The following is a 24,918-nucleotide window of genomic DNA, read 5'->3' as shown; positions in this document are numbered from 1 at the left end:
CAATCAAAATATTATTCTACCAATAAATCTTTATTATGATATCTTTTCTGTCCTCTTATGTAACATGTTCATTAGGTACTAATTATGTTCCGAGGTTGGATATAATAGTTGTCAGGTGGCCTGCTTTTCCACAAACCAGTTAAGAGCTGCAAACTAAAGAAGTCTTCAATGATGTATAAGGAAAACTTAAAGAAGTAAACATTCAATTAAGTATATTGAAATACTATCTTTCGAAGTCTTCCTCTTCTGTCATGGAATCAGGCAGTCTTTAAATACACAAATTTGTTCATGTCTAGCCTGAACTAACTAATCAAAGGTATCAAGTAATACTCTTTGGTAAAGCAACTTAAGTATCAAAATAATACTAAAAACAAAACATAAAACAAACTAAGTATCAAACAATACTTATAACAAATCAGGTATCAAACTATAGTTAAAACAAAACATAAAACAAACTAAGTATCAAATGATACTTAAAACAAAATATAAAATAAAATCCTTACTCAATTATCTGTACTGGTTAGATCTTGTGTAAGTTCTTAGTAGTCATAAAGGAGAAAAGAATTATTGAGCCTTCCTAAACAATCTCTGTCAATACTAAAGATTCTGGCCTAAGTCTTCTCAATATATACTAGAGTTGACTTCCGCCTAACCAATAGTCAGCAAATATATATGAGAAGAAAATTCTAAATACAGGAAACTCTTGTTAGGCGGGGACAACTTGATAGACTTCAATGTTGTTTAGGCCAATTGAGATTCATTTCTGTAGGCAGAGATTATGTAGGAAGGCTCAGACTTTGCTCGTTTCATTTATAACTACTAGGAGCGAAGTAGAATAGTAAAGTAGGGTAGAATTGTAAAAACAATATTATATTGTTAAGGTCTCTTCTCCGTTACTTGATTATATCTAAAGCTTAGAAGGTACTTCGATATTTATATTCCATGTCTGAGTGTTCATGGACTATATCTATTTATCATACAACTATGTACTTCTTCAATTGTAATTCGTGACGTCGAGTTTTCTTCCAAGGTGTGAACACCTGTGGACCCTGAAAACTATCACACCCTCTTCGGTAATTACGATATTTCTTCTTAGGAAGTGTGCTGTCCCGAATAGTAATATTCCGATTAGCAGAGTCTTTAGACTTATGGCATAGTTCTTAAGTCGAACTTAGTTGGCTCCAATTGTCTTCACCATTGATAAAATGATCAGTTTTATCCTTGGCTATATCTGCAAAGGGAGTCGTCATTACAACCATCGTAGGTCGTCTGACTCTGATCCTTTATAACTCCATACTCAACCAATAGATTTTCTTTGGATGACTTCCTATTAACTTGCAGGAAGCTATTCCGCTAGATTGGTAATTAATCCCTAGGTCGGCAACCCTTGGTTGCTCTCTCGGTAGTAGGTTTCAGTAACCATTGTAGTATTGAGAATCACCCCATAGCTACGACATATTTCGAAACCCAGTTGCAACACTGCGTGAAGTTCGTTGGCTTCTCTGGTAGTGTCTTTTGGAGTTCTAGACTCTTCTGGCAGATGTAAATGTATTGGTCTCTAGTAGAGATCCTTTACCATTTGATACCATCTCTTTATGCGAAATCGTCCCGTTACTTACAGCCCATGCCAACGGTGTCATGTCTTTGGAGCCAAGTAACTTTCTGAGTAGTTGACAGAACTACTCCGTCCTACTCCCCAGGCCTAGCAGAAGGTCCCCTCCCATATATCCTGCGAACAGGATCTGGCCAGACAGACGGCGACGACGTATATGGTGTTATTCTAACAAATTCAATTCTGTAGTAATATAGTCACAGGACGCAACTGAGATTAATATATATGATGACGCGCGGGCCCCATAAGGGAGCTGGAGGGGGGTGTTGGAGACCAGAGATTCCGATTCTGAGTGGGGTTACCCTACTTAGGATGGTTCCTATGTATCAGGTTCTGGTATTCCTAACAACTCTAAAAAATTATGACTCTAAGTTTAAAACTGTGCGACTTAGGTAACTAAATTCATATAACACTAGAAATCTATCAACAGCCAATCTTGGACACTCACCAAGGTCATAATTAAGAATATATAGCTTAGTAACACAAGTAAGAAGAACTAATAGGTATGGAGAAAACTCCCTTTGAGGTAAAGAGGTAAGCATATGGCAGTGTAAAGTGGACTCAGTAATCAATCATGAGGAACTAGAACAAAAGACACATAGTCCAAGGAAGAGATAAGAAGGACAGTAGGATACAAGCTAGTAGTAGGATGCTAGCTAGAAGGGGAGTAGAGTGGTAGTTGTAGGATAACACATGATCATAACTGTAGAGAGGAGAGAGAAGGAGTAGATCTAAATGTTAAAGTAAATATCAAAAATGTGTTTATGTCTTTACTGATTGACCTCCTCCAGTCTCCAATACCCACAGGTATATTCTCACCTCTCTTATAATGTTCCTCATTCAGAAAGAGCTAGTATCACTTAGTCAATAGAATACTATTATTTGTACAGTCACTCGGCAGAAGTGTTCATCAAACTGGTTTCTGATGACTAAGGTGCCTCGCCAAAATGCCACCTTTCAATGAAGTGTTAAGTTGATCATGACCGTTCACCCCATTGCGACCTTTGACCATTTACAAATCTACACCCACCCAAGCTTCCTTTACCTAATTAATTAATTCATTAATTTCCTCTACCTTTTTTACCAATGGTTAAGCGTTCTGGAAATAAAAAGTATGCCGCAAAAAAAGACTCCTACCTAAAACCACCTAGAGAGAAACAAGCCTTGCAGAGAAGGGCATGATAATCGCCTTTTTCTACTGCCTTCAGAACATTGCCTTAGTGGCTCAAATTAGTAGATGCCCATGGACAACAGTTAAGAGCTTTCTAGTCCAGGCATATGAACGAAAATCTCTTCAAAATCTCCCTCTTCCCAGTCGTAACCCCATTTTGAGTGGTCAACAGTGTCATACAATTGTACAGGCAGCCAAGTCGAACTGGAAAATGACCAGATGTGCCTTCAGGGATCACTATGCACCTGGTGTTTCTCTTGATACTGGTAACTCTTTGTGCTACCCAGAGTGACTGGATATGATTGCCTACTAAATTTGCCTACATATTGGACCAGGTACTCAGAGAAGCAAACATTAAAAAATCGATAGCCAAGTCAAGACCTAGGCTAAAGCCTGATCATGTAGCTAAGAGATTGAGATAGGCTACAACTCATAGTGACTGGATAGCGGAGGATTTCAAAAGGGTGATTTGGAGTGATGAGTGCAGTGTGGAGAAATCTAAGAATCTAAAGCAACAATGGGTATTCAGAGAACCTGCGGAGAAGTAGTTGGCTGATTGTATACACCGAATGAAGAAGGATAAGAGAATCTCGCTTATGGTTTGGGGATGCTTTTAGGGTAAAAGAAAAGGTCCATTAGTTCCTATTACTCAAACTATCAATAAAACCAGGTATGTTAGACTTTTGAGAAGATATCTTTTTCCTGTTATTCATCAAATGATTTCCTTTGGTATACAACTTGAAGATGTTCTTTTTCAGCAAGATAATGCTCCTGTTCACAAGGCATATAGTGTTATGGATAGGTTGGAGAGAAGCAGTATTGAGGTTGTGGACCACCCCCCTTTTTCCCCTGATTTAAATCCTATTGAGCATGTATAGGTTTAGCTTAAAAAGCGATTGCACCAGCAGTATCCAAGGATTGCAGATACTCTAGGAGGACAAGAGGCTATTAGGAGAAGACTTGCACATGTATTACCATTAGTTTAGGAGACAATTCCTGAGGAGTTTTTTGAGAAATTGTGGAAATCAATGCCTGATAGATTGGCTGCAGTTTTAGAAGCAAGGGGAGGTTATACAAAATATTAGCTATTTTAATTTATGGCAGGTCAATTGACCATTGAATGTTGAGAGGTGTCAGTAGTTGTTGATCGTGAACTTGAACTCACGCGTGCATGCCCTTTGACAACCCCACTGGTACTACCCCATCATATGGCGCAACCGCAATTAAACATTGTCTCAGATCACGAACACTTCTGCTGAGTGGCTGTAGGATAATATTAGGTGGAAACAATCTAATGGACTTCACAGTTGTCTGAACTAACCAAAATTCGTTTCTGTAGATAGAGATTATCTAGTAAGACTCGAATTCACTTATATTATTTATAACTACTAAGAGCAAACTAAATTCGGCAAAGTAAGATAGAATCATAAAAACACTGTTATATTCTTAAGGTCTCTTCTCTGTTGCTTAATGATGTCTATAACTTGGCAGGTACTTTAATATTTATATTCCACATCTAAGTATTCACAGACTACATCTATCGATTATACAACTATGTACCTCTCTGATTATAACTCACAACATTGGGTATTCTTAAAATGTGTAAACACCTGGGGACCCAGAAAATCACCACACCCTTTTCCACAATTACCGTATAATTTACTAAGAACTCTACTGTTCCCGATAGTAGTTATCCAATCATTAGAATCTTTAGACTTATGGCCTGGTTCTCAAGTCAAACTGAGTTGGCCCTAATTGTCTGCGTTATTGACGAAATGATCAGTTTCATCTGCGAGTTGTAACTGTGAAGACAGTCTTAATCGTAATCTTTTTCAGTGACCTGACTTCAAATCTTTATAACTACTTACCTAACAGATAGATATCTTCTGGAGGACTTCTTACTAATTTGTAGAAAACTATTCCACTAGATTGATAAATATTCACACAGTTGGTAACCCTTGCTTGCTCTGCATAACAGGATTTCAATCACTGTTGTTGAATTAGGGGTTATCCTCTCAGCTACAACGTATTCTGAAACCTAGTTGTAACACTCCGTAAAGTCCATTAGCTTCTATAATAGTATCCCTTGGAGTTCTATCCTCTTCTGGTTATTGTAGAATGGATGTGAATATATTCATCTCTCATTGAGATCCTTTACCATTCGACACCATCTCTTCATGCGAAAACGTCCTGTTACCTCTGGCTTATACCAATGTCATACATCTTTGAAGCCTAGTGGCTCTCTAAGTGGTAGACAGATTTACTCTGTGCTACTTCCCAGACCTAGTGACACGAATATGGCTTGGCGAGGAAAAGGTTTTCACATGACACATGGTTATGAGTCACTGGTATGTTATTGTTTTATACATATGACTTATTCGAGTCATATGATTTGTTATGTGTGGGATTTGTGATGCTTTTACACATTGCTCAAATATGAGTTATGGGAGTGCATCTGGCAAGTATGCCTGACGAGTATGCCTTGCAGGTAGGCCTGGCGCATATGATTTATGTTTCGCACATGAGCTCATTATGAGGTCATGGATTTCACGCTTATGACTCAGTCGAATCATATGACTTGGTTATTGTGTTATGATTGGTTTATAAGTTTTGCACATGACATCGTTATGAGGTTATATGTTTTGAGCATGTGGCAATCTTGGTCACATGACTAGTTTGTTATGATTTGATTTCGCACATGTGACCACTTTAGGTCACATGACTACGGGTGGGAAGAACACTATATAAGGAGGTCAATGCGGCCAAGGAGAATAGGTTCTTCACGCTTTGTTCTAAGTACTTTTCCTCGTCCTTGCCGTCGCTTCACCCCGAGCGTTTCTTTCATCATCAGGATGGACCTTGATGCCTTGGATTCTGGGGGAGATATCTGAGTCTGCTCAGTAGTTCCTGGGGTCTTTAGTGTTGAGGTCTGTTAGGTGTTGCGTGGCGGATAACTTGTTTGCATCTCATTTCGTTGGGTTGGTTATCTCACGATACTGGCACTTCGAGCACTCTTCACGGTCACTTCTGAGCCCCTTACGGTAAAAAGTCTACGGCTTCCTGTCTATCATCTACTCGCAGGTTTCGCGTTCGTTGGTGGGGATTGAACATTGCATTTGGGGTATCACCGGTGTCGTTCTTTGGACCAGCTCATGTCTTTTGTTTGGTTTTAACGGAGTCCTTAGTTGTCGCGATACAAAACGCCCTTGGGTTAGACTGATGACCTTCCCAAGTATCAACACGTACTGGCCGCATAACTCCTCAAGGGATGGGGCCTCGCCAGCCCCTCCCTGCCTTGTTACTTTACGTTTCTACAGTCGGAATCCTACGATGTTGTTTATCGCCGTTCCCTTGAAGTGTTGTCCTTGCAGCATTTATGGCAATTCAGTCAGGTGTCTCCTCCTCGGCTCGGTGGGGATGGCTTTGACCCTGAAAGATTTTACCCCCTTGCGTGATTGCTATTGCTACCTGGGGTGGTGTGGGATGATTAGCTGCCGGGCACTCGCATTGTCTGTGTATTTAGTTAGTTTGGTTGTGGTCTGTGGTTGGCGGCTTCACCCATTGCAAGTGGGGCCTACCTTCTGTTTGTCTGCTTCTGTTCATTCGACCTTCTCCTTCTTGTCGCATCAGTTGGGGATGCCTCTTGCCCATCGTTCGGTCTGTGTTTGTTGCCAGACCTGTGGGGCTGGCTTTGGCTGGCTCCGCCTACCTTTTTCCGACTAGGTTTGACTTTGGTTCGGCTGGGTTGGATGGTGTGGCTGGTGCTGGTGCCTTCAGGTATTGGTGCTGCCTCCTTTGTGGCTCCCAGCTTTAGCTGGTGGGCTCCCCTCAGCTATATGGAGTCAAGGGCTGAGTCTCTGATGGGTGGCCAAGACAAGTGGCTGCCCGATGGGGTTAGGTATAGCTGTCCTGGGGCTGTCGGATGGTTGATCTGTCTGAGGAGCTGAGGGGGCTGGGTGGGCTCTGTGACGCCTGGTGTGTGGGGCTTGGGAGGGGCTGATTGGAAGGGGAGAGGCGCTTGTAAGCACCGGTCGGGCATGCATCAGGTTGGGCGATGTCTAATTAAGTGTTTCTGTTCTGCCTTGGGCTGTTGGTTGAAGCTGCTGAGTGCAGCAAAACTCCCCGATGGACCGGTTGGCTGATGGCCACCTGTGCGGATAGTGGGTTGCGACTACCTGGTTGGACTTGTTCGGGTCTTGCGTGTTGGGTTTCGTAGGGTTTGCTTGGTTTCTTTGGTTTGGCAATGGGCATGGCTGGCGGGGGCAAGGCACCACGGGTGGGATATAGGCCCCACTGACCATTTAGGTCTGTCACCACCTCTATGTATTTCTTTTGTTTATGTGTTTGTTTTGAGGGACGGGCAGCAGGTACAGGTTTTCCTCACCATTATGCTCTCCGGAGGCACTTGGCAAAGTGGGTTCATAGGGTCGACGGCCTGGCATGCGGATGCGAGAGGTGGACATGTTGGTCACCTCCTCTCTGCCATTATGTCGCCTGTAGGATATGTGAGTTTGTTTGTTGATTTTCTACTGTGGTGGGGGGGTTTTTGCGGGACGGTATTCAGACCAGGCAGTAGTGATTTTATATTTTGTTGGACAAGGAACCTGGTTGGGTCGGTCTCTTGCTCGGCTTTGGCTACGCTTGGTACTGGTTGGCCTCATACCAGAGGGGCTACAGACTTGGACTTGGGCTGGCGCTGGGTTGTTTGATGGTCTTGTAATTAGTTCTCGTGCGGGCATGACTCGGGGATGGCAGGTGCGGGACCGTAGACTTAGTTAGCTTGGGATTAGTGGTATACTTGTTAGCGGTATCCCTGCGCCGGCAGGGGCTCGTCGTATGCCAGTGTTGGCGGTATGAGTTTAAATAAAATTAGATTGACTTCTAAGTACTTTTCCTACTTATTATTTTAACAAATATAAAACACCTTTACAATCTTTATCTTTATTGCAACATTATCGTTACACCAAGAAAAAGTTCTTTGCGAAAAAGAGTTAGAGAAAGCTTACGATAGGAGTTCCCGATAGAACACAGAGGTCTTGTAATATCAGTAATGTAGGCAAAGGCCTAGCGCTATCGTAAGATAAAGCAGAGGAGAAAAAGAAAAAGAAAAGTATCGTTCCCCATTAGCAAGACCTAACCATCCAAGGAGGGATCATTACACCTAGCCAAAGGTCTCTTCTCATATATCCTGTGAACAGGATCAGGTCAGATAGACGGTGGCAAAATATATATTGTAATTCTGACACCTTCCATTCAATGGTATTATAGTCATAGGATGCAACTGAGATTGATATCAATAATGATATGCGGGCCTATAAGGAGGATGGGCGTGAGTGTTAGAGACCAAGAATTCCGATTCCAAGTAAGGTTACCCTACTTAGAGTGATTCCTATGTATCAGATCCTGGTATTCCTAATAGCAAAAAAGAGGAAGAGAGTGGTGAAAATGACTATAGCCTATTGAGGAGACCAGAACAATTCCCTGTTTCTTTTGGGAGATGCAGAGGGAATCTATCTCAAGCTGGTACTGCTTACCATGTTTCCTGCCTTTTATTGTAAGAAAAAAGTGAAAACCTTACTGTGCTGATACTAAGTAAGAGTAGAACAAAAGCAAGGTTGAAACAAAAACCAACATCATAAGATGTTGAAAGAGGCAAGAAAAAGTCCTTAAGAGGATAGACCAAAAGAGAAAATACAAGAGCAGTATCCCAATATGATAGGAAGATAGAAAGTGATTGTCCTATTCCCTTTAAAGAAAGGGGCCAGATAAAAGAAGTGGTAAGAAAAATCTTTACTGTTGAGATCTTAAATAGGAAATAAATTTCAATCACCCAAAGTGTAGTGAAGACAGAGGATACCTGATAGGTATAAGAGTTGATTCCTAATATACCTAAAATAGAAATATTTCTTTTTACTTATAGCTGTATTTCAGATGTAATTGCTAAAGCACTTCTGTCTCAATGAGGTTAGATTACTACACAGTAGTATAATTTAATAGAGAGAATCTTTAGACTGAACAAAGTAGAAATCTAACTTCCTGTAAGAGTTGAATACTCATAAACTTTTGACTAGTAATCGGGAGTAATTTAAAGTATGTAATATTATTTAAATATATAAGAGTTGTCCTCTACTCTCATAATAGACTATATTTTAAGAAAATACCATTAAGTAAAGCTTCATATTTACTGATAATAAGTTCAATAATTTTATTTGTTCAACTTTATAGTTAACATTTTGTCACTTTTCTTTATATGTATTTTCTGGAGAATCTGTTTTAGTACATTATATATTTGACTTCAACTTCCTATTTAACTATTATATTTTAAGCAATCTTCCTTATATTTTTTAATAATAATAAAATCTTTTACAAAGAACTTACAGCAGATTTATTCTTCTATTTTAGCTGGTAAGATATTGTACTTTCAGCAATTCTAAGACTATATTAAGAACCAATACTTGATTAACTTTGTTTATTATATATTTGAGTTCAAATCTTATTTAATACCTAATTATATTATGATTGAGATTAGCTTAATATCTGCAACACAATCTGCAATTATATATTGTTTAATTACAAGGTACTTGTATTTACAGCCCTAGATATTGGACTAGTAAATATCAGATTTGATTCAGATATAAATTAATATCTGCTTGATAGAATAGTTATCACTCTTTCCATGTTGATATATTCTTGAAAGTAGTCCTTTGATGTCTGGACCACTTATAACAATTGTTAACCCTTGTTTCATCCTTTCCTATATCTGCATTCTAACCTTCCATCTACTTTAGAGAATCCTTCCTGGAAGTTATGATAGATATATTGTTTATAGTAGGACTCTGGGCACTCGGAGAACACCTTGTCATTTATGTAATTCATAAGACCAGTTGATAATTGTTGACATCAGTATTCCTATTGTTCTTGATGGTTTATACTTATGAGAGCCAGGATCTGCTAAGGATTTAGGAGTGGTTGAAAGTATTCCGGTGGGCTTATTGTTTGTCTTGTGGAGTCGTAATAGCAATGAGTGTATGATTTGTAAAAGCTCGCAATGGATTTTCAATATACGTGGAAATCTGTTTCTTTTACCACCAACGTTGTATGATCCCTTACCCCCACGACAAAACAATTCCCATACCACGCTCCAATAAGCCATCCGGACCGCCTCCCAAGCACTAGTACCACACCCACAACCTAACCCGAGCACTATTCGTCCGGCACTCCCACACACCCCACACCTACTTCGGAAGCTGAAGTAGGTCGAGAATCGCCGGAAGTTGTGATGAATCACTAACCATCACTCGTCCTTGGGTTCCAACACCATCCGCAGGATCCCTTCCAATCACATCCTATTCCAACAGACAGAAGGGAAAAAAGAAAAAACAGAAAAACAAATGCCATATCACATCTCCAAAACGAAGGGTTCTCGGAACGATGACTACAGGTATGCATACCGGTACTGCAAGTACAGTACGAAGGTACCGGTACCCGATATCGGTCCACTAACAAGGAAGCGCCACCATGCTCGAACTTATCGTAAAAACAACTCTCGAGTTCAGCCAAGGATGGCAGCAACCCCCCACGCGGTATTGCGCCGCATGCATCCCACCACACCACACACACACTGGCCATGCTGTACCGGTCTTGTTACAACGCGATGTTGAGGCCGGGCCGGCGATACAAGGATAAATTTATTTATTCAATGCTACAACACAATAAATCCCACCCATTCATCAATCTGACCGCAAAACACACCTCCCTCCCGTTCCCCGGCCCAGGGCCGCCCGTTCCTTGCATCGTGTCAGTAACCATCAAAATTTGATGGTCGGCGGTATTGCAATACCGGTAAATTTATTTAAGGAATTCTTACCTTTCATACCATACTCGAGTACAACCCCCTCCAGCAACCCGATTAATCAGATTTGGACACTCATTTAGTTTCATTTACCGATGCGGTGATCATTGGCTTCTCCCCGAGGACCATTGGTGTAAACACAGAGTAAAAGAGTGGTCCGCGAGGCACATGGGATCTGGGAGGCCGAGTGCCGCAATGTTACCTCCAAAGTAAGCAGCCAAATTTCCAGAGCCGAACCAAACTGATATGCGCTTCAACCTGGCTTGTTGGGAACCATTACCACACCCAGTGCGGACGAGAAGGGAATGGTTTGTGAAATCACTTCTGGAACAACACGGAGGGACCAGACAGATGGACTTATTCCATAGCCATTAATGGAATTTAGTACCCGACGTTCATTAGGTACATAGTTTATCTTTCGTACATACTGTGTCTGGGCATGAAACCCGTCTAAAAGCGCATGATATCTTCCAATGAATAAATAAAATGTATTTTTTTACTCCTTTCTCTGGTATTGCCTTCGGAAAAGCTCATCCACCTTGAGGCAGTAGTAAGCGCCTTTGCTGATGGTCTCAGCGCTCCCCTGGGGAATAAAGTTTTTCTTTCCATGAGCCTGGTGGCGGAGCTCGCACATCTGGGGAGGTAGATGTTAGAATGTGAACTTCAATGCAGAGGGGTAGCAGTAGACTTACATAGTCGTAAACCTGGGGCTCAACAACCCTTCTCGCTTCAAGCCTCTCTTTGAGGTTAAGCTTGTCGGCCAACTCTTTGGTGCTGCCCTTAACTATCAAGGAGAACAAGCTACTCGCCAACCCACTCCCGTAGGAGAACAAGGCAACCCGCTTGCCTTGAAGGATGTCTGAGTCAATATTGGAAAGTAGGGATACAAGGCCAGAGTAAACACTAGCGGTATACATGTTCCCACACTGTGTGGGTGCAAGCAAACTAGGCTTCACACGCTCCTCAAACTTCTTCTTGGAAAGACCCATAAAGGTCTTCTCGATGTTTCGGTCTGAGAGCGACCGCTCGTAATCGAGTTCACGGAGGTCTTGGGGAACGCTGTCAAACTGGGGAGCTTCGGGGGAAGCGAGGAAATCGTTATACAAAAGGCGAGCATATGACTTGGATACGAGCTTGCATGTGGGGGCATGGAAAAGCATGTAATCAAAACGGTCGATCCCACCGTTGGGTGCGGCATGGCCATTTCCGTTAGCAACACCATTTCCGTTGGCTACACCACTGCCGTTGGCACCCTCATTCATGCGTGCGAGAGCACTAAGGGTAGCTTCCCGGCTGTTGTACGCCTTGTAGCAACCATCGACAGCCTCAGTGTAACAGCGAATGGAGTAGTAACCATCTACAACGGGATACTCGCTCGTGAAATCTGGCTTGTAGAAGTCATAGGCATGGGACATGTAACTCCCCCTCTTTCCGGGCTCCAGGACAAGTGGTGCGTCGGGACCAACAAGCATGGCAATACAGCCAGCTCCACCAGTAGGCCTGGCATTTCCCTTGCTGTAGAGGGCAATATCACCGGCAACAACAATAGCATTACGACCATCCCAAGCTGAGGACTCAACCCAGTTGATAGCATTAAACAAAGCGTTGGTGCCGCCGTAACAGGCGTTGACCGTGTCAACACCCTCAATGTTGGTATTGGGGGATAAAATCTGCATGAGAACAGACTTTACGGACTTTGACTTATCGAGCAAAGTTTCGGTGCCGACTTCCAGCCGACCGATCGACATGGGGTCAATGCTGTATTTCTCGAGGAGTGACTTGACAACAGTCAATGAGAGAGAGTAGATATCTAAAATGCTAGGTAAGTTTCTGGGCGCTCCCTTCATTCCTGCGGGAAAAAACCATGAATTACCTTCTCTATCGTCACAGAAGGACATCTTGGTCTGTCCAAGACCGATTGTGTATTTTCCAGTGGAGACACCATCGAATTTCTCCAACTCGGCTTGATCAACGCACTAACATTCATTCCTGAAATTAGAGAAATTGCCCATGGGATGGGTGTGCTGCCATCACAGCTCAGGAACAGGATGGCGCAAACCACTGTGGATGGTGGGAGAAGCGAACCTGGGTAGGGAAGTAGATTTCAATGGCTTTGATGCCGACGTTTTGGGGACGAGTAGACATTACGTGGTGTAGATCGTGAATTCGTAAACTAAAAGTCTAAGATTCTAGGAGATTTATGAAACGAACCGAGTTGTTTAAGAGAATATGAAGCTAGGAGAAGGATGGGGAGGGGAGGGGAAGTGTATAGGAGAGTTATAGGGCCAAAGAGAAAAGTCGGAAGAGAAAATAGGGGACAGGGTCGGGATAGAAATTGGAGAAGGGGGGGAAGTGACCAGCTAAGTACTTGTAGTCCGTGAATCCCAGAGTGCAGGGCACGAGGTGGGAAAGAGTACTCGTACTGGTATTGTAGGAAGTGTCTTAGGGGACGGGATGTGTGAAGGTGGGAGAGAACACGCGAGCGGGAGAGACTGTGGGTGTGTGAGAACAAGAGGAAGAAAAGAAGAGAAGGAAGGGTATGGAGCAGCTGTGATGGAGGCAGGGCGAATGGCGAGAGCGGAAAGCGCTGGTTCGGGGGGTCTAAGCGGCCATACCCTTTATTGAATTTCTGCGGTTGTTGAAGCCCAACCAGTTACTGGAGGCACAGTACTCGTACTATCATAGTACAGTACCGGTACTCACATTCGAGCCTCTGTAAGCCTGTTAGCCTCCAAGACTTCAACTGCCATCACCACCAATATTATTTCATGTCTCCCCATCCAAAATAAAAATAAAAAAAGTCTCATTCAGGAACAGCGCCGCCCTCCTATCGTACGGGAACAGATCGCCCGCAGAAGAGACAGCAGCACACTACTCGAGTACTAGTACTCTCGTACACACAAGGACAACACCCCCAGCATCTTATTACGATGCCCGGCCATTTAAGAAACTTGCCGTGTCCTACTTCATATCGTGGTCTGTTTCTCTTCCATCCCCCCATCTACCTCTCTCCATCATCTCTCCATTTTCCCGGTACTTCCTTCACCACCAACACTATCATAAGAACACTTCTGATCGCGGGTGGCGTGCTTGTAACTTCAAGCGCTTCCAAATCCTCTTTCCCGTATCGGGGGATTCGGTAATTGCGAGCAGGATGCCACTGGTGTGATTCGCGGGTTAGGGTTATCTCCCTCAGCTGTCTAATGACCCTGATTACAGGGGCCATTGTCATCAATCGAATCATACTGTACGAGCAACATCAACATTGTCTTGGTAAACTCCGGCAGTGGCTATCTTGTTATCACTCGGAAATACACATTTTCTGTTGACGGGAGAGGGAGAAAAGGGGAGAAAAGGGGAGAAAAGAAAAGAAAGGGGAGAAAGATGAACATCTGTCCTTTAAAGCGAAATTAAAAACCTCTACAATTCACAACCGGTTAACTCGTACCGCCTCTAACTTGTCTTGTTGGGAAACCCTTTTCATTATTTTTCTCCTCACGACCCCCTCTATTATGTTACGAGAGCATCTACCGATAACTTTCGGATGAATCCAACAGATTGTTTATGCACGTACAAATAATGCCAAATATTGAACTGTCACTTGGCTCAGCTCTGAGCTTCATTCTATCAGGGAGTCTCTTCCGATCTTGATAGGTGCGCCTACCGGAGGGACGCTGCTGCCCATGCTCCGATGAAGATTTTGGCACCGCTTGTCGAGATTCATAGGCTGCCCTCTGCTTTGTCCCGCCGGAATGGCCAGGAGCCTCATTGGGGATCCAATGGATGTGGTATCAAAATTCTGGAAGCTGGTGTGATCCAAGTGGGTTACTTACGCCGTCCCGCTGCCATGTTCGCAGCTCACATACTCAATCTAAGAAAGTACGGTACGAGGAGGGGAAGGACTTTTTGAATCGGTGAAATGCGTTCCTATCATACCGGAAGCATGAGCAGCTGTGGAGAGGAAAATTTCTCCTCACCGCACTTGAGTACGGTAGCTCTTGTAAGAATCTCCATCAAGGTCATACCAGAGGATTAGTACGTGTTGGGTTTTTAGAATGTTCACATCCGTCGTACGATACTGTAGCTGTCATGTCCTTGCAAGGCCACGAATATACACGACCTATGAACACGGTACCATCTCTGCTTTTCGCGGTCGCTTGACCCTAGATGATTCCATCTTCAAAGTAATTTTTTAAGCCTCCCTGTGAGGTCGGGCACTCGAGTGAAGAAAGTTGGGGGACAAGACCGGTTTCACACCAAAATGGGGAGTTTTCGCACATTACAAGTAATACGGTATCAACCTAGATTCCGGCATCGTTGTGAAAAGAATTCCATAGACTTGTTGTGTTGCTTCTCCCCTAGTAACCCTCCTCCACCACCCCTTGGGAATATAGATATAATTTCTCCTCTACCAGCTATTGTGAGTAGGGATGGGACTCAAAATTTTTCTTGTTTTGCCGCACCAAAAAAATACCTGGCAGGCATGGTATTGAGAGTTGATTTCAATTACAGCAGTTATTGATAGAGATCCATTTTAACATAGATACTTTCTAAAGTATATACAGGAAGGTAATTCCTAGATGTGATTGAAGCTATCTAGTATGCAATGTCTTGAATTTAAATTATTTTTGGGGGGTTGCTGATTATTCCGAACATTCCAGTTGTTTTCGTGGGGAATCCCGTTGTCTCACTTTTTTCTTCACTCGGGTGTCGGTTCTAATCTGTCAAGCTGGGAAGATCTTGTGACGTTTTTGCGCCCTGCCTTTTGTGAAGGGAGCAGGGTGCAAGTCGGAAATCCTTTGATCTTTGCTTTTTCTTGGAGAAGGGTGCAGGAGAAACCCAATTTTCATTCTTCAAACAATCCAGCTAACTAAAGGTATCGCTATACGGCATGAGATATTCAGGAGGAGCACTGGGGGAAAGACGGAATTTATTGGGTTCACACTTCTCATCATGTTAGTTGGGAATATGATGGTGCGAGAACCTGCCCTAGCAAGAATGTTAGCAATTCTCGGGAGGTCATAAACAGAGGACGGCAAGCGGATCCCTCCCTCCATCTTTCCCTGTTTTCTTTTTTTGCTCCACCGACTGGGATTACGGTTGTCAAGTCACTGGTCTGATAGTGCGGCTATCCACACCTACCAGTACTGGGGCAACTTGGTAAGACAAGTATCATACAGTACAGTCGTGTCGGAAAGGTCGACGTACCCCTGCTTGGCAACACCGTAACCAACGATCACCTCAACATCACCTCCTACCATGGCACCACCACACTCCCAAACCCTCAGAGAAGACCAGAGAAGACCAGAAAAGGGAAATCTATGCCCTCTATAAATATATGGATATGGGGTATGGTAAAATTTCAAAGTTTATAAACCTCTCCAAGTCAACTGTTTCAACAGTAGTCAAAAATGCAATATCCAGAGATGAAAACACCCATGATGCGCCCAGATCTTGGAGACCAACCAAGATTACTGATGCCAAAAGAGAAGTAATTCTTGATATTATTGATGCTGAGCCTTATTTAGCCCTAAGAGACATTTCTCAAAAAGGCAATATTGCACTTAGTAAAGATACTGTTAGCAAGATATTTGAAGAAGCTGGATTTAAGTTCAAGATAACTAGGAAAAAGACTTTTTGGAGAAAGGGACAGAAGGAGAAGAGAAAGGAGTTTGATAGAGTAAGGAGGAACTGGACAAGAGCTTGAAAATGAGTGGTTTTTGTAGATAAAGCTACAATTGAATATGATCCAAATCCAGTAGGAAGAAAGGTCAGACTTAGACCAGGTGAAGAGTTAGAAGAAAAGAACTTAAAGCCTAGCTTTAAGTCAGGACACACCAACATAGGTGGATATGCTGCAATGATATATGAAGGGAGGACTGAGCTCATTCTTGTGAGGAAGAGGACTGAGAAGGAAAGAACTAGTAAAAGAGAGAGATTTGGTCTCAATTTCCACCAATATGCAACTGAGATTCACCAACCCTATCTCATCCCCTTCATAAAAGCCATAGACAGAGCTCCTCAAACCATCTATATGACTGTTGATAATGCATCATGGCATAATGGATCAGAAAATAAAAAAATGTAAGAGGACTGTAGATATCAAAGATTGGCTTGGGCTCTCAACTCACTAGATCTTAATTCTATTGAGAATGTCTGGGCAATTCTCAAAAGAGCACTCAGAAAGCAATTCTCCAAGGTTGAGAGAAGGCCCCATACTGCTACTGAATTAGTTCAGGCAGCAAAGAAAGAGTAGGACTTCATTCCCCAGAGAACATTTGATGAATAGATTCAGAGAATGCCTGAGAGACTTCAGGCTGTATTAGATGCAGATGGAAGCCATACAAAATAGTAGTATTGGAAAACTGTTTTTCTCTATTTCTACTATTATTTATTTTAAAATTGTACTCATATCTTTTTTTTGTTGTGGTCAATATCATAATTTGTAGTAGTAGTACTATGGCTGTAAGGGGTATCTAGACTTTTCAGACATGACTGTACTTGTACTAGTACTAGTATAAGTACTCATACAGTACTGGTACTTAAACATCAAGCTTCTCTTCTGCTATCTTCCTGACTATGCTTTTCACCTTCCTGTTTTGGAAGGAGGTTGTGGGTGCCAATACCTCAACCTACAACCACATAATTTCCTTTCTTGCGCTAAACCTTTAAAGCTTCATAGGCCTAGAAACCAAACCTCATCATGAGGCTAAATGAGATTTTCACCCTCTCTGATATTGGACTCTGTTTCTCTGCCAAACTATGGTTTACCGTCCTCCTCCTTCCTCTATGGTGGCCCCTTCAGCTAGGCTGTATCAGCTTATGAATCCCCTCCTGCCTCACTCGGCTTTTTTAACAAGTCGGGTTCATGTTCTACCAATGTCTAGAATACTCCTCAATGTGTGGTTGGTATTGCACAGTCTCCAGTCATGCTCCCATCTGATTAGCCATAAGTGATCACTCTAATGGAGGCTGACATGTTCAGGTCAGTTACCTTCATCACGTGAAATAAATGCATTATAGTTTTCCTCTATATTCCTAGTCACTTGTCAAGGCTGAGCTAGTTGAAAACTAGGGAATTTGTTTAATCAGGGTGGTTTCCTTTATCGGGTTTCTTTTGTGTTTCCTTTCTTAAGCGAATATGGTAGGTATTTTGCTAGATCCTGCCGGTCTTGTTTTGTGCTTTTTTTGTTTTGTGTAAAAGGAGTTCATTATGGGAGTAGACTTGCAGTTGGTCGCATACCGAAGGAACTTGAGTTGGCTTGTTTTCCACTTACCATCTGGAGGAGGTTTTTTGACCTGCATATCTTAGTATTAAATTGAAGTTATAAGGTGGTTATCGTAGAGGTGTTCTTGTATTTAAAATCTATGCTTTGGCCGTACTGTGCTCTTATAGTAGAGGTTTGCTCCTTTAAGCAAATAGATTCTAGGATTTACCAAAAAAAAACAAAAAAAAAACAAGTGCTTGAACACTTTTGCTATCTTTTATACGGTCTGAAATAGTCAAAAATTGTAACAGGTACACTATTGCCCAGTAGGAATAATACATTTCCAGAAAGGGTACAATGGTATAGTTGTACAACAAACTCATCTCTCCTGCCAGGTCTTGAGATACATATGCAATGTTGAATTTAAAACATTTATGAGTATCTTTAATATCTATTTGAGCCAATTCCTGATTGCTAAAGAGGTCGAGTATACTGAAAAAACTAATAAACAAGTGGTGAGTAGCCAGAAACCTCGATCAATCTGGTGAAAATGAACTAATTGTCTATATTCCCTATACCTCTCTTGGCTTAGGAATAGATCACAAGGGTAAGCTGCGATTGTTATGAGCAGGTCCTAATATTATGATAGCTTAAAGCTTTGAGTTCTTCTAGAATGAGGAGGCCATTAAACTTCTAGTGATTGAAACCAATAGATATATAGCGGAGAAAAGAGCCAGAAGAGAACACAATGATTGTCACGAAAGTGGCTTGGCGAGGAAAAGGTTTTCACGTGACACATGGTTATGAGTCACAGGTATGTTATTATTTCACACATATGACTCATTTGAGTCATATGATTTGTGATGTGTGGAATTTGTGATGCTTTCGCACATGGATCAAATATGAGTCATGGGACATGTGCCTGATAAGTATGCCTTGTGAGTGTGCCTTGCGGGTATGCCTTGTGCTTATAATTTATGTTTCGCACATGACCTCGTTATGAGATCATAGGTTTTACGCTTATGACTCAGTCGAGTCATATGAGTTATTTATTGTATGACGATTGGTTTATGAGTTTTTGCATATGACCTCGCTAGGGGGTCATGTGTTTTGAGCATGTGACCATTTTGGTTACCTGACTAGTTTGTTGTGATTTGGTTTTGCACATGTGACCACTTTGGGTCACATGACTATGGGTAGGAAGAATACTAGATAAGGAGGCTGATGCGGCAGAGGAGGAGAGAGGTTCTTTACGCTTTGTTCTAAGTACATTTCCTACTTATTACTTTAACGAATATAAAATACCTTTACGATGTTTATCTTTATTGCAATGGTATTATTACGCCGAGGAAAGTTCTTCACGAAGAAGAGTTAGAGAAAGATTGTGATAGACGTTTCTGATAGAAGACAGTGGTCTTGTACTATCGGTATTGTAGGCAGAGGCCTAGTACTATGGTAAGACCAAGGAAAGAAACAGACGAACAAGAGAAGTATCGTTCCCTGTCACCAAGAACTAACTATCCAGGGAGGGATCATTACATTACAAAGTGTCACCTAGTGTGACACCAAACGATACAAGACGGCATCCTCCAACCCAGACAGGGAAGGAGATATCAATATCAATGATCAAAACCTTAACCTAGGGGGATTTAGCGACGCTCTAGATCATGTTTTAGCAGAGTCCTCGAGGGCAGCAAGCCTAGTAACCCCAGAGAAAAAATCACCAGTCGATAGCTCTTCTGCAGAAACTCCACAACCCGAGAGAATGTCAGGATCAACAGTACCTGGGCTACCGGCCCATCCCGCACCAGGCACTAGCATACTTGGAATGACTGAGAATCAGTTTCAGACATTTTCTAGCAACAACATGAAAGACAGGACAAGGAAACATCCAACGACCAAATGCAAAATAACAAGACACATACGAAGGACCTGAAGATAAGCTACGAATATTCCTGGCACAATGCTAAGGGTATTTTGCCGTTAAGGGATATGGAGAACACCACGATGAGATCAAGATTCCATATGTGGAATCTCTACTAAGAGGACTCACGGGGCAATGGATCATGCCCTTCCAAGATAGAAGGTAGCAAAGGGAATGGGTCACGTATGAAGAGTTCAAGGCAACACTCTTTGAACAATTCATGGATTCCAATGCTAAAGAGACAGCAAGGTGAAAGCTGGAAAAACTCCAACAAGGAAAACAAACCTTTTTGGCATACTGGAACGAATGCCGACTATTGGAATACGAGGCCAAGTTTGATGATGTTACCCTCTACATCATCCTCCTCAGAAACTGTAGTGAGAGACTCCAAGAAGCGTGGTGAATCTCTGACTCGCGTTACACCACAGCAGAACAATTTGCAAGATGGGCTATGGGTAAGGAAAGTAAGCTAAATATGGTTCAAAACAACTCAGAAAATACTATAGCACACAGAGTTGCCCAATCATTCAGGAAAGTGGATGGAACTATCAAACCGCAAGCAGCTGGAGGTGAAAGTCGAGCATTACCACCAGGTGAGCCAATGGAGTTGAACAAATCAAGGGCAGGACCTGCTCTGAACATTTCTAAGGAAGAATACGCCAGAAGAATGAACAGGAAACTCTACTTGAGGTGTGGAAAAGCAGGACATTGGATAGGAGAATGCAGAAGCCAACTAGACAGTGGATACCAAGGCACCAGATCTGCTGGAAATAATCGCTTCCAAACTCAAAAGAGGAGCAACATTTACAAAATAATCACAGAAGATATACTGGCGGAAAACGATGAGAGTCCCCAGTAAGCAGTGGTCTGGGAGACCCAAGATGTGGAGCTGGAAAACTCATCAGAGTAGTGAACTACTACACGGCACTACACACGCAAAGAGGAGAAGAAGACGGAGATCATGTGATAATCAAGACGAAGATATCCAATCGAAAAGATGAAGAAACAACAATATATGCAATGCTTGACTCCAGGGCTACTGAAGATTTCATCAACAAGGAAATCTGCTACAAATACAGCCTCCACACTAAGGAAGCGAAGAAAGAGAGACAGGTCTACCTAGTGGAGGGAAAGCCAAGCGCAATGGGTCCTATAACCAATACGGCAATAGTACCTATGGACATTGACTGCCATAGGGAAATGGCAACCTTTCTGGTAGCAGATCTCAAGAACCATGAGATAGTCCTCAGGATGCCATGGTTGTGAAAACATAATCCAACAATCGAGTGGAATGAGAACAAGATGACCTTTACAAGTGAACTGTGCATGACATGATGTCTTAACAGTTCGCCTGTGGTCTACACGATACCAGTACGAGAAGTGGAAGAAGAAACTTTGCATGCAAGGTTCGCCGAGATGTGGTAAGAGAAGAGAGTCTGGATATAAAAACTGGACCAAGAGGCAAAGATGCCTACCAAGGGTTCCAAAAAGGTAGCAGGACACGACCTGCATGCCAATAAAGGAACCAAGATACCTGCCAACAGGCAGGCAATGATACCGACAGGAATAGCCATCGGACTACCAGAAGGCATCTATTGACAAATAGCACCCCGCAGTGGTCTAGCAGTCAAACATTGACTCATGACCATGGCAGGGGAGATCAACATCGACTATACAGGTGAAATCAAAGTGGTGCTGGCCAACCTGGCTCAAGAGGACTATGAAGTCTAAAAAGGCGATCAAATCGCAAAGTGGATCATTGAAAAAATCAACAAAGAAGATCTGCACAAAGTAGATCAACTGGAAGAAACCACAAGTGGAGACAAGGGATTTGGAAGCACAGATCAAAACCAGCCCAATACAACAAAAAGAATCGAGATAAATGAGATCATAGCACAAGTGTTTGGATGGTACTATCGAAGAGGAGATACAACAGGAATTCTGAAATAGACATACGAATACGAAAAAGCGGTTCTAGTGAAAATCAACATCAGCACGGAACTAGCAATCGAAGACAAGAAATACCAAAGCAAAAAGGGATGGAAAGAATTGATTCTCAAGGAATATCATCAATTCATGAACCAATTCCAAGAAGAGGAAGCTACTGAGCTAACACCTCGAAGACCAGGAATTGATCACGAAATTTAGCTGGACAAAGATGAGGAAACGGGGAAAACAAAAGACATTCCCTACAAGAAGTTGTACCCACTAGGAGAAACGGAGCTCGAAGAACTTAGGAAGTACATTGAGCAAAATGTAAAGTAAGGATAGATTAGGGACTCCTTTGTGTCAGGAGGATCCCTAATACTATTCGTCAAAAAGAAAGATGGAAAAATGAGACTTTGTATGGACTACCGAGCCCTAAATTCAGTTACCAAGAAAGATCAATATCCACCACCTTTAATTGAAGAGGCACTGGATAGACAACGGGCAGCAAAATACTTCACCAAACTTGACATCAAGAACGCATACCACAATATATGCATCGAAGCAGGAGACGAATAAAAGACTACATTCGCCTCAAGATACAGAATATTCGAATACTTGGTTATGCCTTTTGGGCTAACCAACGCAACGGCTTCATTCCAAAGATGGATCCGCAAGGTACTTAATAAGTACCTCCACATATGTTGTATCGTATACTTGGCTAACGTAGTCATCTACTCGGAAAACATGCAACAATACCAGAAGGATATCAGCAATATCAGGGCCGCAATACAAGGATCAGGAATGCAGATCAAACAAATAAAATACGAATTCCATAAAGAAGAAACGGAATACCTTGGATTTATCATCAATCGAGAGTGGGTCAAGGTCGACCCAGTCAAAACGGCAGCAATATGGGATTGGGCCAAACTAAACAACAAAAGAGATGTTCAATGTTTTATATGATTCTGCAACTTTTATCGAAGGTTTATAGAGAGATTTAGAAGGCTTGCAAAACCAGTCTATAACCTAATAAAAAAAGACAAAAAATGGGAATGGGGAGAAACAGAACAGAAAGCATACGATGCAATATGAACAAATCTAACATTGGCACCAATATTGGTTCATTTCGACTCAAACTGAAGGCCAATGATCGAAACGGACGCCTTAATATATGTACACTCAGGCATACTATCGCAATAATGTAAAGACAGAAAATGGAGGCCAGTGTCTTACCGATCTAAGACAATGACCCCTGCAGAGTGCAACTACGACGTTGTGATTAAAGAACTATTAGCGATAGTTCAAACATTAAAGGAATGGAGAAGATACGTTCTGAACAATGACCAACCAGTCTGAGTTCTAACTGACCATAAGAATCTGGTCCCGTTCATGACTATGAAAGAACAGAATGACCACCAGATAAGATGGATAGAACACCTCAGCAAATACAACTTCAAAATCCAATACCGACCAGGTAAAGAGAGCAGATAGCCAGATGCTCTCACAAGGATTGCAAGCGACATACTACAAACAAAAGAAGACAAAAGAATCAAACAAAAAATATGAACACAATTACCAAAAACCTGCTTCGAGGCAATGGAGGTTATCCAATTCACATCAACGGAGGAAAACAAAATTATGAAGGCAAACGAATGAGACAAAACAATTCAGGTAATAAGAGAAGCATTACAGGAAGGAAAAAAGGAGATGAAAGGAATTGCTCTGGGTTTATGCCAATGGGAGGATGGAAACATGTAGTACGATGGAAAACAATGGATTTAGGAAAAAGAAGAGATAAGGACTGACATCATACGACAACACAACCATATCTGAATGGCAGGACATGGAGGAACGGCTAAAACTACGGAATTCATCACGAGGTCATTCTATTGGCCAGGACTACACCAAGATGTTAAAACATATGTCAGAAACTGCGACATATGTCAAAGGACGAAAATGGCTAAATACACACGATATGGATTACTGAAATCGAACTAAGTTCACGAACGACCATGTGAAACAATTGCTATGGATTTCATCACTGACTTACCGGCATTGGAAAATTGTGATAGCTACCGCCAAACCACACCGACCAGCCCTGAATACTCATTCATGGGGCCGACCGACGAAGAACTCAGGAAAAGAGAAAAACAGGTATCTCATAACGCCATGTCATGGACAGTATACTACGACGATGGATGTTCCACACACTACAGGGACAAGGAAGGCTCGAGATAGTTCTCGAGAGAATACAAAAGGTTCGGTCCACCCCCGGACTATACTCTAAAGCACTGGAAACAGTGCTTCAACAACAAGTGCAAGATAGACGGGATGAAGAAAATCTCTGCAGGATACTATTGGTAGAAGGATGGGACAAAGAAAGAGTTGGAAGGAAAAGATGCCCCGGTATGGCAGAGAGCTAGGACCTCAAGGATGAAGCCCATAGAGGAGGGAGCCCAAAACTTATGGACAGAAATGGAGCCAGATGCTAGGAGCCTAAACAGGCAAATCCGAGGACTTTGGGAAGAACTTGGTTAGGCCAAAGACACAATTTTGGCAGACGGTAAAATGATTGTGGTATTACAACAGGTGAATGATATTCAGAGGTACACGATCGAGATACCGAACCTCACCGTGGAAACCGTTAGGGTAAGATGGAGGGAAGTGGATGACAAGCTCAATAGGCTTCGGTGGTACATATGTTCGGCAGGACGGGAACTATTGAAGCTTGGGGAAAGAGTCTGATGGGACTCAGGCTTAGGGAGAGAGGAGCTAATGTCATGAAAGTGGCTTGGCAAGGAAAAGGTTTTCATGTGACACATGGTTATTTGTCACAGGTATGTTATTGTTTCACACATATGACTCATTCGAGTAGTATGATTTGTTATGTGTCGGAATTGTGATGCTTTCGTACATGGCTCAAATATGAGTCATAGGATGTGTGCCTGATGAATATGCCTTGCGAGTGTGCCTTGCGGGTATGCCTTGTGCATATGATTTATGTTTCGCACATGACCTTGTTATGAGGTTATCGGTTTCACGCATATGACTCAGTCAAGTTATATGATTTGTTTATTGTGTTATGATTGGTTTATGAGTTTTTGCACATGACCTCGCTAGGGCATCATGTGTTTTGAGCATGTGACCCTTTTGGTCACATGACTAGTTTGTTATGATTTGGTTTTGCACATGTGACCACTTTGGGTCACATGACTATGGGCC

At 42.3% G+C, this 24,918-nt stretch overlaps 4 protein-coding genes; 1 reads left to right on the top strand and 3 right to left on the bottom strand.

Moving 5' to 3' along the window:
- Positions 1 to 11,012: 11,012 nt before the first annotated feature.
- GSTUM_00001924001 (uncharacterized protein) lies at positions 11,013 to 11,795 on the bottom strand (the record flags this gene model as incomplete). XM_002839181.2 has 2 exons in its annotated part: positions 11,013 to 11,269; positions 11,328 to 11,795. 2 exons carry the CDS (start codon positions 11,793 to 11,795, stop codon positions 11,132 to 11,134), a joined length of 606 nt encoding a protein of 201 aa, XP_002839227.1. The 3' UTR covers positions 11,013 to 11,131.
- A 3-nt stretch (positions 11,796 to 11,798) lies between these two features.
- On the bottom strand, positions 11,799 to 12,311 carry GSTUM_00001923001 (uncharacterized protein; the record flags this gene model as incomplete). XM_002839180.2 has 2 exons in its annotated part: positions 11,799 to 11,888; positions 11,938 to 12,311. 2 exons carry the CDS (start codon positions 12,309 to 12,311, stop codon positions 11,867 to 11,869), a joined length of 396 nt encoding a protein of 131 aa, XP_002839226.1. The 3' UTR covers positions 11,799 to 11,866.
- Positions 12,312 to 12,322: 11 nt separating this feature from the next.
- On the bottom strand, positions 12,323 to 13,526 carry GSTUM_00001922001 (uncharacterized protein; the record flags this gene model as incomplete). XM_002839179.2 has 5 exons in its annotated part: positions 13,251 to 13,526; positions 12,721 to 12,808; positions 12,509 to 12,611; positions 12,420 to 12,445; positions 12,323 to 12,361 (listed from the first exon to the last, which is right to left on the bottom strand). The coding sequence occupies exons 2-5, from the start codon at positions 12,778 to 12,780 to the stop codon at positions 12,323 to 12,325; spliced, it is 228 nt and encodes a 75-aa protein (XP_002839225.1). The 5' UTR covers positions 12,781 to 12,808; positions 13,251 to 13,526.
- A 39-nt stretch (positions 13,527 to 13,565) lies between these two features.
- GSTUM_00001921001 (uncharacterized protein) lies at positions 13,566 to 14,071 on the top strand (the record flags this gene model as incomplete). XM_002839178.2 has 1 exon in its annotated part: positions 13,566 to 14,071. One exon carries the CDS (start codon positions 13,566 to 13,568, stop codon positions 13,776 to 13,778), a length of 213 nt encoding a protein of 70 aa, XP_002839224.1. The 3' UTR covers positions 13,779 to 14,071.
- Between the last annotated feature and the right edge of the window lie 10,847 nt (positions 14,072 to 24,918).

Source organism: Tuber melanosporum (assembly GCF_000151645.1).
Source record: "Tuber melanosporum whole genome shotgun sequence assembly, scaffold_311, strain Mel28".
NCBI lineage: Eukaryota > Fungi > Ascomycota > Pezizomycetes > Pezizales > Tuberaceae > Tuber > Tuber melanosporum.
This window is presented reverse-complemented; position numbering and strand designations above follow the sequence as displayed.